The sequence below is a fragment of the Dermacentor variabilis genome, chromosome 1, assembly GCF_050947875.1.
Source record: "Dermacentor variabilis isolate Ectoservices chromosome 1, ASM5094787v1, whole genome shotgun sequence".
Taxonomy (NCBI): domain Eukaryota; kingdom Metazoa; phylum Arthropoda; class Arachnida; order Ixodida; family Ixodidae; genus Dermacentor; species Dermacentor variabilis.
Genome location: NC_134568.1, coordinates 10,192,304 through 10,206,384, shown reverse-complemented (window position 1 = coordinate 10,206,384; position 14,081 = coordinate 10,192,304). Strand labels below are relative to the sequence as shown.

The window sequence follows — 14,081 nt, the reverse complement described above, 5'->3', positions numbered from 1 at the left end:
TCTGCTCCTCTCTTGGGTCATGCTAGCTAGTGAAGCCAACATAATGTCATGAAGCCTAGCAGAAAGCATTGCACGGCTATGGTGAGAGTTCTTAAAATAAATACCAACAGTGCCTTAATCTATCTGATTGGTAGTTATTGAACGTCAGGAGTGCAAAAGGTACATTTATGAAAAACTTAATTTTTTTAAACAAAATTATGCATCTAAGTGGCCCCATAACTTGCAGAGCTTTGTGTGGGGATTCAGATTTCAATATTTTTAATGGGTCAAGAACATGTAAATTGTCTTTATCATCCATTCGTCAGTCAGCCAAATCTTTATTCCTAATTAAAACTGTGTAGTAGACATGTCTGTAAAATTATTAGTATTGCAAGGTATGCATAGAACACATCTGCTGGCACCGCTTAGCTACAGTAGTTCATGGGAGCAATGCGAAAAATGAGTTGGGCAGGGAGACAGAATTTCTACATTGATGTTTACTGCTTGTCTATACTAGTGTTCCAAAAAAAGACAGATGGGATAGCTCGGCTGTAAGGACCAACATCTCTTGCAATTTGCAGATTGTTGTGCCAGGTAATTCTGCAGGTAACAGATAGTGATTGAGAATCTGAACTAGCAATGTAAATGTATGCTGGAAGTTAATGTGCAATGTGCGGTATATTGAAGAATGATCAGTAAAGTCTTGCAAGGGAAGAATAGTTCTTGCTTGGCAGTCAGCATGTGGAAGTATTGAATACTTTTTTCTGTGATAATTAGTTGTGGATTAATGACAGTATGAGAAGGAAATCGGTCGAATAGAAATGAAGTGAAGTGCATTTGGCAGTTGCCCTGAAACCGTAACCACAGGTTACCATTTACCATAAAAGTAAATATTTGCTATATTCTACCTGTGTTCATCAATAGGGGTGAATTTGCAAGGCTAACAGATTAAGTTTAAATGAAACTCTGGCCGGTGCAACATTTGTAATTGTTCAGCTAAATTGGTAAATTAGGTCATTTGGAAAGCAGGAACATGCAAAAGTGTGAAACAGGTTTCATAAACTAAAGCTTGACAATTGATGCGTAGTAGCTTTTAGCATTAATTGATCAAATATTCAGTTGACTTTTCAGAAAGCACTTGGAACAAAAGAGAGCAGTGAAAATTTAATTTGTTGCCTGGGCTGTATATGTGGCACTTTTGTGATATTTGGCCCAGTTAATAAAAACGAAGTTCATCTGTTAATCATGCTAACACATTAAACACGTTTCAGTTGCTGTGTTCCCTGCATGTCCAATTACTGGAATGTATGTAATATAAATGTGTTAAGCTGTGGTATATTCCTGCGCTGTTTTATACGTTTTTGCTGGCAATAGTGCATTTGACAAAGAGCATTGCTGGTAAGTGTTGTTAGTCACTTTTTTGCAGGCAGTATGAAGCAAATACCATTTTATGTAGCTTCTTCATGGAACATTTTACAAGATATTCATGTGTGCATTTTGTAATTGAGGGAAATGACTACCTGCGACATATTGAAGTCGTGGTCATTGTTGCTGTCGTCAGTTGTTGTCACTAACTCTATACTGCACTGCAAATTTTGTGTGAAACTTCGAAGGAACATGGGGTCCTTCAGTGTAGGCAATGGATCTTCAATGTCATAAAGCTGTATTGCTATACTCGTGGACAAGTTCTTGTAACACTCAAGGGAAAGCTGCAGCTTCTGCAAATGTTACTTTGCCCAAGAAATCTGGCAGAGTTCGCCTGCGCTTTCTGTTTTTGCACAGTTTCTTGGAGCGGATATTGAATCAGCGTAGCTTGCACTTGGGATGGTTTTGCATTTGCCAAAACATGGAAGAGCAGAGTTAAAATAATCAGATTAAAATTTAGCGCCGAGTGGTGTTCTTTCTTCTTTTAATATACATACTATAGTGCAAGCGTGAGTGAGGTAGTAGAATTATTTCCAGGAGCACTGTCGCTTGTGTAGTTCGCTTCCATAGCTTTTCCTTCATTGCCACAGAAGGTTGTCTATGAATGTAGTGGCAATGCCCTTTCTACATCTGTTTGCGTTGTTCATTAGTGTGTGGCTTGGAGGTTTAGAAAAATGGAAGCATGAATGTTGTTTGTTTTCTTGATTTCTTTTAAACCTTTCTACTTTTGCACATATTCATAGCATCTGTCCATGGAAACTTCAGTAGTCTGCGATTGTCCTTGTTTTCTTCTCTGTTCTTGTGACCCCAACGATTTGTACCAATTGGCGCAAAATACTGGCATGCGTCCCATTTCCAATTTTATTAAACCATGCATAATGGTTGTGTTCAGAAGTGATTTCAAGTTCAAAGAAAGGGATGTCATGTAAAAACTGCATACACATGCCCTATTTTCTTGTAGCGCATGCTGATGTATGCTTAGTCTCCTGCACCTAATATGTATTGGCTTACATTACAGTAGGGTTCAGTATGTGCTGCAAGAAAGCTTGGCTTGCTATACTCCAAATTGGAACAGAAAACTCTAGTGATAGCTCTTTTTTAAAATATATTTCAAAGTTCTTTGAGCCTTTATGTAGGCAGCACAGCTGGTTGTCTGAAGCTGCAAACAAGCCTGCAGAAATGGTTGCCGTTTGCAAATGTTTACTTTCCTTGCAAAATTTTGTATTGAAGTTTACAAGAAACAAAAAGATTGATCAGTTTTCAAATTCGGACTTTATATCTGAAACTAAACGGTGTAGGTTTTGTGTAACACCCAGCATAGATATAAAAGTTAAGTATTGCAACAATTTTTGTATTTGCGCATTTTATAGTAGCTGTACCTTGTTTTTATCTATGGATAATATCTGCTGAGAAAAATTCGCAACTTGAGCTTGTGTAAGTGAATACTGAAAATTGAGTGTCGGCAAAGTGCAGCAATGCAAGCAGCAGTGTGCTCTAGTCTTGTTCTGTGTTAATACCTATCCTTGTTTTGTACAAGTAAGATAATGTGGGCTGTTAGTTTGTTAGTGCATATACAAACCATGTACCCTTAGTTTGATTTCCTGCTGCTGTTGCACCATTGTCAACGTGAACAAGAAATCAGAAGGTGTACTTGCAGGAAAGTGAAATTGAATCTAATAGAAAAAAAGACTTCTGTTGAAATTTTCAAAGGTGCTGACAGATAGATGAAGCATTTAATTTAGGCAAGAAATGGCTTTAAATTGGCACTAAGAGAAACACTCATATCAGTTTCGGCCGATGAAATATTTTTAAAAGCTGTATTAACAGAAATTTTGAGGCAGAACGTTGATTATTAGAAGAAAACGGAGGTCGAAGTTCTAATATTTCTTCGTTTTTCTTCAAAATTCCCTGAGCTCCAGTGCATCAGTGTAAATTAATGAATTTCAAAATAGTTTTTCATTATTGCATTCTTGTGCCTTAGTACAATTCTTTTTCTTAAAATGCGATGCATTACATTTTAAACCAATAAAAAAAATTAACTATGCCTGAGCAAATGCCATCAAAGTCAACTTCTAGGTGGAGACGCATCTTTCATTTTTGTGTTTTTTCTGGCCTCTTCTCACGGTCTTTCTTTTTTCGTATGGTGAAAGGGTATAAAAATGCAGCTTGGAATTATTCTCTTTAGTCCACAATGGTGGTGATGTAGGCTTGTTGTTGGTACATCTTGAGTAAAGGTGGCTAAGCGCAGGTAAACACAGACAAAAGGCACATTAGATGCACATGCAAGAGATCGGGAAGCACCTGTGCAGCCAATGTGCCTTCTTTTGACCTCCTGTTTTCCTACACTCAAACCACCTTTATTCTCTTTAGTGTCCCTTTAACATGCTCTTGTTGTGCAAAGGTGTGTGTTCTGTCTTTCTGCAAAATTGTTATACACATCTTGCCTCTGCTTATAGTAACCTTTAATTTTTGGGTAGAAGAGCTATTTTTGTGATGCTGTAGATACTTGGTCACATTGTGCTTGGTGCATTTGACGCATCACCACTTTATCTTCGGTAGATCAGTGCATCTATGAATTCTGTTATAAATGGGAAAATATATATCTTGTTGAATATTGCAATAGAAACAGCATTTAAAGTATCGTTTGGCACATGTAAGCTTAAGCATCTTACATTTTGTTCTAAGCTTATACTGTAAAATGCAATGGGTGTATTGCTCCTGCTGTCAGTGGGCTGCAGTTCATTTGAAGTTCGTGTGCTGACAGCAAATGGCTCATCTTTATAGGTTTGAAGACTATATATTTTACATGTTTCTGTCAGGACCATATGCTTGCTGGCTAGTGTTGCCACATAGCAAGTGAGGGTACTGACAACGTAAAAAGAGGCATCACTGTAAACTGACATTCTCTGTATAGCTGCATCTTTGTCAGTTAAAGCTGTGCACTTGTGTTCCCATCTTGCTTTAAGGCATTGTGGGAGCTTGCCACCTTTGTGGTACTCGTCCTAAGATTTCGAAGCGCATCGCACGCGAAATGCGAAGGTTGTGGGATCGTTTCCCACCTGCTTGTTTTTTCATCCACTTTCATTTCCATTAATTTATCGTTTCTTTATTTCATTTATTAAGCACAAGTAATTTCCCCCATGTTGTCCTTGGTGTCATTGTTTGTTGGCTTCTTGTGATATCAGTAATAAAAATCTGGCCCCTCGGTTAACCCCCTTCTCGTCCTAAGATTGGTGTTTGTGGCATGACCGTTAGCGTAATGAAACGCAGGCCGAGTCATTCATCTTGGACCCAGAAGAGCTGGAGGAAGAGCGCGTGCTGGACACGTCCAAGTTCCTGCTGAGCTCATCGGAAGGTGGTGGAGGCGAGAGCCCCGACCTACAGGTGGGCAGCGTCGACCCCGACACCCAGGCGCGCCTTGAGGCACTGCTTGAAGCCACAGGTGGGTGGCTTCTGGGTGGTACATTGTTTTACTTAACTGCTTGATGCCAGTTGAAAAGTTTATTTGGTGTGGGCTTGGCACAGCCTTCTGGTTGCTTGAGAAGCAAGATTTTATGTGAGGCTTGTGCAGTGGGGGGATGAAGCTTTTGGAGAGAAAAATGGTCAGATATTTTTTTATTTCAAAATCAAACCCTTGGTTTGTCTAGGTATTTTACTGTGCATCCCTAAATTTTTGCTCGAAACCATTGGAATTGCATAAAAAGAATAATTTCATCAGCCAAGATGACAAAACCTACCTTTGTGGTCAGAAAAGAACAGCTTATTCAGAGGTCTGTGTTTCAGCAATGGCACAGTGCAGATACCCACCATCTTGGTCTTGATGAAAAGTGTTTTTTTCATCTTATAAACTGCCACCTCAACTGTCTACTCCGAGCAGGAAGAAGTGCATAGACAGCCAGTTCCAAGGTTTAGCAAAAGGAAATGACTGCTCCCTATTGCTTCCCATGCCATGATACTCCGGCATGCTGTGTCACTGGCCTGAAATATGAGATAGAACATCCAGTGTTGTAAGATTTAAAAAAAAAACGCACTCTCATTTTGTGCATGCACTCAAAAATCAACATGTTTGCACGCACACACAGACGTTTGCACACAAACATTCACATGTGCATGCACACGCACGCAGGTGCGCACACACAACTTTAAGGAATATATCGCATAATATTTACACATGCAGCAATGAGTTTAAGTGACAATCAAAGCTACTTTAAATGTTTTATCAGTAATTGGTTTGCAAGCTCAAAAGCTCACTGTTTCTGAGCCATGTGTTGGAGTGGATTTTTCTTGCATCATAACCAACTATCTTAATGTGGGAGAAAAATATGCATATGCAATAGAATAAAGGCAACAAGGAACAAGAGTGCCACTATAAGTTATTTCCTGATTCTGTTCTTGCCAGTCAATTCATCTTCATTGGTTATGTTTACCAACAAACTTTGGAAGCTGGTAGCTGTTGTGCCATCTGGAATGCAAATTTTTAGAAGTCATTATTACATCTTCAGAGTAGTATGCTTGCTTTCCAGTCAATGCTTTGGTACATACTTTCCCTCTTCATTGGCATTGGAAGATCATTGCGTTGAGTGCATGTTTAATACAAGCTTATTTCATTGTGTGGGCAAAACATTGGACCCGCCGTGGTTGCTCAGTGGCTATGGTGTTAGGCTGCTGAGCACTAGGTCGCGGGATCGAATCCCGGCCACGGCGGCCGCATTTCGATGGGGGCGAAATGCGAAAACACCCGTGTACTTAGATTTAGGTGCACGTTAAAGAACCCCAGGTGGTCAAAATTTCAGGAGTCCCCCACTACGGCGTGCCTCATAATCAGAAAGTGGTTTTGGCACGTAAAACCCCATATATTATTATTATAAAACATTGTGAAGCTAAATGGAAGCACATGTATTTGGACACAGCTGAACATATTGGCACTATGGAGTTTTATTGCTTCTGTTTACATTTAATTGTGAATGGACAGATGAGTGGTATTCGAGTACTGCAACAAGTGAGGATGAATAAATTAGCATGGAGGGAGAAACTGCACTTTTTGTGCATTGATTGTATTACATTTAAACGGACACTGAAGAGAAAAATGATTTCACCTGTAGTAGTAAATTACCCTTCCACAATACCAAAGAACCCACTCGTGCCACGAGAAGAAGCTTGGTAAGCCAAAGGAGCAGTCAAAATGAAGGACTGGTGGTGACGCCACGGCCTTGGAAGTTCTTGCAGAAGCTTGGCATGACGTCATAAATATTGGTGGTGTCTGCTAGGGCGTAGTAAAGTGTCTATTGATAAAGATTGAATTTGGAAAGTTAGGTGAACTTCTGCTGTGACACTGAGGCCCAAATACTTTTTAGTATTAGTTTTGAAATCCGTGATGTTACATTGGCGCACCGGTGTTAAGGTTTCAGCACGAAATTGAAAAGATAGAACTTTGACCTTCATTTTCTGTAGTAATGACTAATTATGGCAAAATTAACGAAGATATGATTTTCAAAGACCTTATCAGTCTAAATTAATGTAGCGTTCATCTTTAGTGTCCGTTTAAGGGGCCCCTCACCAGGCCACATAGCAAATTTTCGTTATATGCTGGAAGTTATGTGCTCTCTTGGGAGTGTTCTACCGCAAGAATTTTTCAAATTGGTTCATTAATAGCAGAGATGGAAATATTTCAGTGCCGCGAACCGATGATTTCGAGAGGCGAGCATCACTGCCAACAAGGGCACTCTCTCCACTTGCCCGTCTAGTCTCCGCTAGCGAAATGTCTTCCCTGCATTCTCCGACGCTGGAGCTGGAGGATTGAGTGACACATATGTCATGGGCTCTGCCTTTTTTTTTTTTCTCGCGCCTTACTGCTGCGTGCTGAGCACTTCCGCTGACGGTCGTGCGCGCACCCTGCTGCATTTGTCTCGTTTCACACAGCGCATGAGAGCACCTGACTAGCTGTATAAGTCAGTCCTACACGAACACTGAGGCAGATGCAAGCGGATCACAGAGCATGATTGTGTGCTGAAACACGGTAGAAAATAAGTTTCGTTGTCTGCGCACGCGACTGAACGAGGGAACAAGCAGATGAAACGGAAGTACATCTCTCTTGCTGCTGTGCGAAGTAAAATAAAAACACACTGACATTTGGTTCGTGTGTTTTATTATTTCTCTGAACTTTAATTTGTCTATTGAAGGAACAGATTACACAAATGACAGATGTTGCCTTGAATATTCAAGTCTTGAAATGTCATGTGTCACTATGAGCGACGTCACAGCATATACATGTTCGTAAGCGCACTTGCTGATGTACGTCATCCCCCCTGTCTTGAAACGTGGCGCCCGCGAGGAGAAAGGCAAACGGCATTTAGTTTGAAATTTCAGCTCCTTCTACGGCGTGTCGCAATGTAATTCTTAGCAGAGTCTATCATGAGCGCGCATTGTATGCACTGTACTTGTCAGCTCAATATAGCCGGACCTGGTGAGGGGCCCTTTAAAGGCTTGCCTCCTTTGCGTGCTGTGGAGGACGAAGATGGCACTACCAGTGCCATCTTGAGCTTGTAGATGCATTGTATTGCATTCTTGGACTTAATCCAGTGATTGTGGGTTGGGCATCATTAAAAAAAAAAAAAAACACTGCCTCATGTGTACAGTTGTAAACGGGTGTATAATGGATAAAATGTGTTAGGCTAACACTTTATGGCATAACTAGTCTTACAGTGCAGTTGAAGGCAGTAGTAAGAAAGCAATTTGTCTCATTGACTTAACATACATGAGTATTAACTTTTGAGTGTCCCTCAAGTACAATGCCTCAGTTGTAGTGTCAACCACACTGATGGTGTGACTGTTAAACGTTGCTGACAAAATACTGAAGAAAAAAAAAGTGGTACAACATTTTTATGTGGAGCTAGTTGTAGTATCCTTGTTGTGAAAAGAAACCTAAGAGTTACTATTTTTTTTCTGAGGAAAATGGTCTCTGGAGTGTCAAGAGAATGAGCACAGTTTTGCATGCCTTGGCTAAAACAAGCAAGTTCAGTCCGTCAGGGGAGAGAACACCTTAATAATAGCTTATTGGTCATTATGGCATGTCCTTTCGCACGAATACGCATTTGCTGTGCCCAAGTGGCAAGCACCAGCAACATTCTGGCAGGCACCAGTGGCTCCCGCAGCAGACGGCATACAAAGATGTGGGAAGCTGGTAGATACTGCGACCTGGCAAAGAACTTGTTAATGCAATGCCAGTGGCATGCTGCTTTGTTTGCACAAGTATTTTGGAACACATCACAGCAACTCTGAATTGCTTTTCATTACCATCTGCTAAGCATGACCAGCAACAAAATACTCTGCATATCATTTTCAAGTGGCAGCATGAAAATCTACTTGCATTGCCATGATTGATTGAACACAAAATTCTGACGTTATACTGGCATTATCTTCCGAGAGTTACTATGTCATTGCCTTCTAGTTTATTCAGGGATGACAGAAGTGCAGCACTTAAATTTCAGTAACAATAATATATATATATATATATATATATATATAGTGGATTTCTTTGTCTATGTCAAGTATGTGCTACCAACTTGCCTGATATTCAACATTAGAAATAACACTTGTACAGTCTGGGCAAGAGAAAAAGGGCTGCTATCTAAATGTACCAGCTGCACTCTATGGTGAAAACAAAGTTTAAAGTAGTCGAACACCTGTGTACATGATGCAAGTAGCAAGTCAATTTGTTGTTTTCGTTTGCAAAAATTCCTTTGTTACCACTGCATGGCTGCAGCTTGCCATAACAGATTTACTTCTCTTGCTGGATCTTCCTAAATCTGAAATCTGCTGGAAATGCAAATACAACTAACCGCTGAAGAGTCAAGCCATCCATTTCACTGACCCTTTTCAAGCACCCTGCCCTCCCTGAGACTTACCTTAGCTGTAGCTTAGCCAAAGATGTATGCATTGGCGATGCTTACATTACTGCTCTGGTACCACTATTGCATCTTGTGCACAGGCACACAAGCTATGTGAGGTCGTGGGACCCTGTAAATTTCTGAATAGGTGAGTGTGATGGCATGTTCACATATATGGGGAACCATTGTGAACAGTGTGTTCAGCGTTGGAGTGGCTGACGCAAACTAGTAACATGGTGAACAGCACAGACGATGGACAAGAGATATAATGTTCAAAATCGATCCACTGCCCCCTTTTTTTTTTATATCAATGCGTCTGTCCAGTTTGCATCTCTTGTTCTGTTCGCTGCGCTGTTGACTGTGTTGAAAAACAACCCATCTTCAAATACTCATGCAAACAAGAGATTAGAAATTGTTGGCCATGTTTCATAGCTAGATTTTCTGGGAGTACAGACTGTCCTGCTTTGTGTTTGTCACAGGTGTTGAACTCTCTCGGCCTGTGCAGGGATGTGCTAGAAAGCAAGGATTGAGTCAGGGCACACAAAGACACATACAGGAGTACACTAGCAAATTACGTTTATTGAAGTTTCAAGTCTTCATAAATAGGTTAGATTATTTTATAGCCATGTGACTGCTGAAAAGGTGCCAAAGAAGCATTAGAGCCCTTTCATTTCTTGTATGGTTTACAAGTTGCCCCTGTCATGGGACCGAAAATGCATCAAACACACCAGCTGATATATAAACGATCGGGTCAGAGAACACAAGCAAAATTTAGTCGAATCTCGATAATTTGAACTCGATATATATATATATATATATATATATATATATATATATATATATATATATATATATATATATATATATATATATGAAGTGGCCTGAATATGTGTTCTCATTAAAAGAATTTTGAAGGAAGTTAATTGAATGGAGGACTTACCTACAGTGGCGCATGTGCACTGAGCTAACACGAGTGGTAAGTTCCAGAAGATTTATTCACACATTTACAAAATACAGTCAGTGTCAGATTTTTCAGACTCCTAAGGGCCGCGGAAACATTCAAAAGTCCGGCGGTCCAAAAAAAGAAAAAAATGAATGCATGCCTTTTACTGCCCCCAAGGGCTCAAATTGCCACAGGCACGTCCGAAATAGCTCTAGAGGCCTGCCAGTACGCTTATTAAGCATATCGGTGCTCGTACTGCAATAGGAGAAGGCAGGTGCACACATGTATAATTACCATCTCCCGTGACGATTGCCCCTTCTAACGTTTAGTATGCTTCATCGATTCACAATATTATATTGTGGCGAAGCTGACTTTCGGGAACCGGCATTATGCAACACGCCATGCTTTCCGTGCTCCAAAGCCATTGGCGAGGATTACAATGGCGGAGTCGGCATCAATGCTAACAGCGGCGAATGGTTTCAAAGAAAAACAAGGCACCGAACAGCAGTAAGCTTGGTAGTGAACATCAAAGCAGCTAGGCCTAGCATTGTCACGGTGGTGCCTACGGCTACCAGCGGATCTGCATGCGAGAGCGCCGATTCGAGGTGGCGTGATAATCAAAATGGCAGCAGTGGTGGCTTCAACCAATGCCGTTTCGGACCTGCGGTCATGGCAGAAAGTCTAGAAAACCGGACGGGTGAGGCTTTTTAGGTGTGAAATTTCAGGCGTTCTTATACATTGACGCTTTGACTCCCCGCAAAATTAAACCCTTTGAGTTGTATCTTGCCACACAACAATAATTGTCATCTGTCTTGTCGGCATTTCCTTTCTTTAGCTTTGCGTGCTCGGTACTTCAAGTCGCATACGGCATGCGCATTATCAGCTTGACAGAGAATTCTCGACAGGAAAGTAGTGAGCGCAGCATTTTCAAGAGGAAACGCAAGACAGGTGACAATTATTGTTGTGTGGCAAGATACAACCCAAAGGGTGTACATTTGTTTAAGAGTGTATGGAGTACCATGGTGGTGCCGCGAAGGCGCCTGAATTATTGGTCATGTTCGAAAATTTGGGTTCCGGAATATCGGTCGTTGACTGTACAGGACACCAGTCACTTACAGAAGTAATCTGTGATGGGCGGCTGTGCACAAATTTCCGCCACATCTTTTTTCTTAGCCTGCGGCTTTGAGGGGTCTCTCCTAAGCTCTTCCTCTATGGCAGGGTCAGAGGAATGCTGCTTGGGGGTGCTGCCGTATGATTTGGCGCCCTACTGAGAGTGTTGTCGAAGTGCAGTATGTTCGAATTACCTGTCGTGAACGCTTTCGCGTTCGAATTACTGGGTGTTTTCGCCCCTTGGAATACAGTAAAACTTTGTTAATTCGACCCTCGTTAATTTGGAAAATAGAATAATTCAAAGCAGGTGTATGCATTATTTAATGCAATAAAACTCGTGAATTTGGACGTATTTGGCCGCACATCGGTTCATTCGGACAACTCTCGGAGCTCGGTGAGCATGGAGCGCCGCAAATGTGCGACGCAAAAGAACAAAATTGCCGTTAGCGTCCACCAAAACGAAGCGGCGGACTTCGCATCGCCATAGTCGTCAGTGGAAATTGTACATAAGTGACAGCAACACTAGAATGCGTCTATTTGTGCCTTTAAAGCCTTGCTTCTTGCGTTTACTGCTGCGCTTAGCACCGCATTGGCCGCGTGCCTTCAACACTGCACAGTTGCCATTCATGATCACGTTGATAGCGAACGTGGTTTCGTCCGCAGTGGTTGTGGCAAACACCAGTTTCGTTTTGTCTCAGTGTGCGCGTTGGCTGCGCGCCTTCAGAACCGCAAGGTCGCCTTGCATAATCGCCTCAATAGCTGTTGCGGTTTCGTTTGCAGCAGTTGCGGCAAACAGTAGTTTCGTTTTTACTCAGTGCGATGCTGTTGAGGATGAAGAGCACCATCTACGTCACGATGGGTGGTGACCTGGCAACACTGGCGAAAAAATAATCGGGATGTGCGTGCGGTAGTGAGAAGCTTCTCGGATGAAAACATGCGCAGCGGCCACGGTTTGAAGGAAGTCGCAAGGCCTTCACTTCTGTGACCGCTAATCAGTCACGAGATGAGAATTGCAGCTTCCGCACTGCTTTTGTGCAAAAATATAAATAAGATTTGCTGATTCAATGAGTAAATAAAAGCATGACGACGTAGTATGCATTTGCTTATGATTTTCTTGATACCCTCGATAATTTGGCATTTGGTTAATTTAGGTTCCGCTCTTTAGGTTCCGTGAAATCTGGATTAACAAGGTTTTACTGTGCACACAACTTTGACGGAATCACAGTGTCAGTTCGAATAAACCGAAAGTTCAAAATAAGAGCTTTCGGATAAACAAGATTCGACTGTATTATGTGTTACTGAGATGGGCACCTGTCAAAGCACACTGCAATGATTGTGGCTGTTCTCACCCTTTTTTATGCGAAAGCTTCAAGTGGCCTATTGAGCGAAAAAACCGGCGGAGTCTGTAGCAGTGAAAAAATTGCATCTAACTTCCCATTGGATGCGACACCATGTCATGAATGCCTGAGGCACTCTCGTCGTAGTGGTTCGCGCTTGCTGGCTCGGGCACCACGTACCGCTGTGGTACTAGGGGAAGCATCTACCTAGTTGCCGCTGCAACCTCGGCACTAGCTAAACGTCTGTGGCATTGGCACCACAGGCTGCTGCTGCTTGCTGGCTTGGGCAGCACATACCCTTATGGAGTCTGAAGCATCTGTTGAAAGTGCAACATAACCAGCTCCCACAAAGATAAATGTGTGCAAGAAGTTATAGAAGCAAAAGCCCTAATCAGCAGTGTTAGTTCATATGCTATCAATTTTGTTGTCATGAAAATAAGTATGCTTTTTAAGCTCTGCAGAAAGAGTTACAGTATGCATCACATGGCTATTAGATCATAACTCGTGGAGTTTCTCTAAATGTCAGTTGCTAATGTGCTCCCATATGCATCTTTGTGTGCCTCAATCAGTCCTTGCTTTTTAGCGCACCCCTGCACAGTATGAATTACCAACTTGCCTGAGAAGCAGCTCTCGCAGTCTGCCTGACACCGGTAGCACAGTTCAGAGGAATGCTTACATTGCAGTTGGAATGTGATAATTTTTATACACAAATGGGCAAAATACATTCCATCACCTCAATGCTGCAGTGACAGCATGAGAGGCATTAATTGAATGACAGAGATACTTAAGAAAGTTCTGCACAAGGAGGGAATTAATGAGTCACGATTTGCACAACTAAACTTCTTGCTTAACTTTTTAGTCTTCAGCTGTCATGGTGTTCAGACACTTCATGTGCTTGCTTTTCTGAGCAGGTGCATCATTTAGCTAGGTCATAAAGCCATTGTTGTAGGGAAAGAGGGATGAAATTCTGCCTGGGAAGCTTGCTTTGGTGAAAAACAGAACTCTTTAATGTAGCTGAGAAATACATGTGAATACATTGCAGTTCACTTCGCACAGCTTGCCTGTCTGCTGTCACAGCAGCTCAGTGCCTGCCATTCCTTTTTCTAGCAGTGTCTGTGAGGTGGTGCCACAGTGCGAAATGCAAAATGAAGTGGCACCACAATGTGAAAGACCGATTGTGTTGAGTTCTAGCGATGACCAGACACGGTGATCTTTATTTGCTGCCTTTCACCAGGCTACTTCTACAGAGTACAGAATTCTATCATGACTTCTCGTACAATTCTCGGTTGGTACGTACACTCTCGGAACATGAATATCGCCTTTAGCCACTTGATAAGCCATGTGGCATTTACACTGTGCTGCCCTGTTTTAAGGATTTCTCCAAGTGTCGTCTTGTTGAGC

The 14,081-nt window shown here is 41.7% G+C and overlaps 1 protein-coding gene across 14 annotated transcripts in view; it reads left to right on the top strand.

The window, feature by feature from the left end:
* mask (multiple ankyrin repeats single KH domain) overlaps positions 1 to 14,081 on the top strand; it is a 214,186-nt gene that overhangs the window by 15,332 nt on the left and 184,773 nt on the right. For all 14 annotated transcript variants that reach the window (XM_075684659.1, XM_075684624.1, XM_075684584.1 and 11 more), the window contains one exon: positions 4,675 to 4,846. Coding sequence is in view for 11 of the 14 variants with exons in the window: in XM_075684624.1 (XP_075540739.1) it covers positions 4,675 to 4,846 (172 nt within the window). In the remaining 3 variants the exon portion in view is untranslated. The remainder of the gene's footprint in view (positions 1 to 4,674; positions 4,847 to 14,081) is intronic.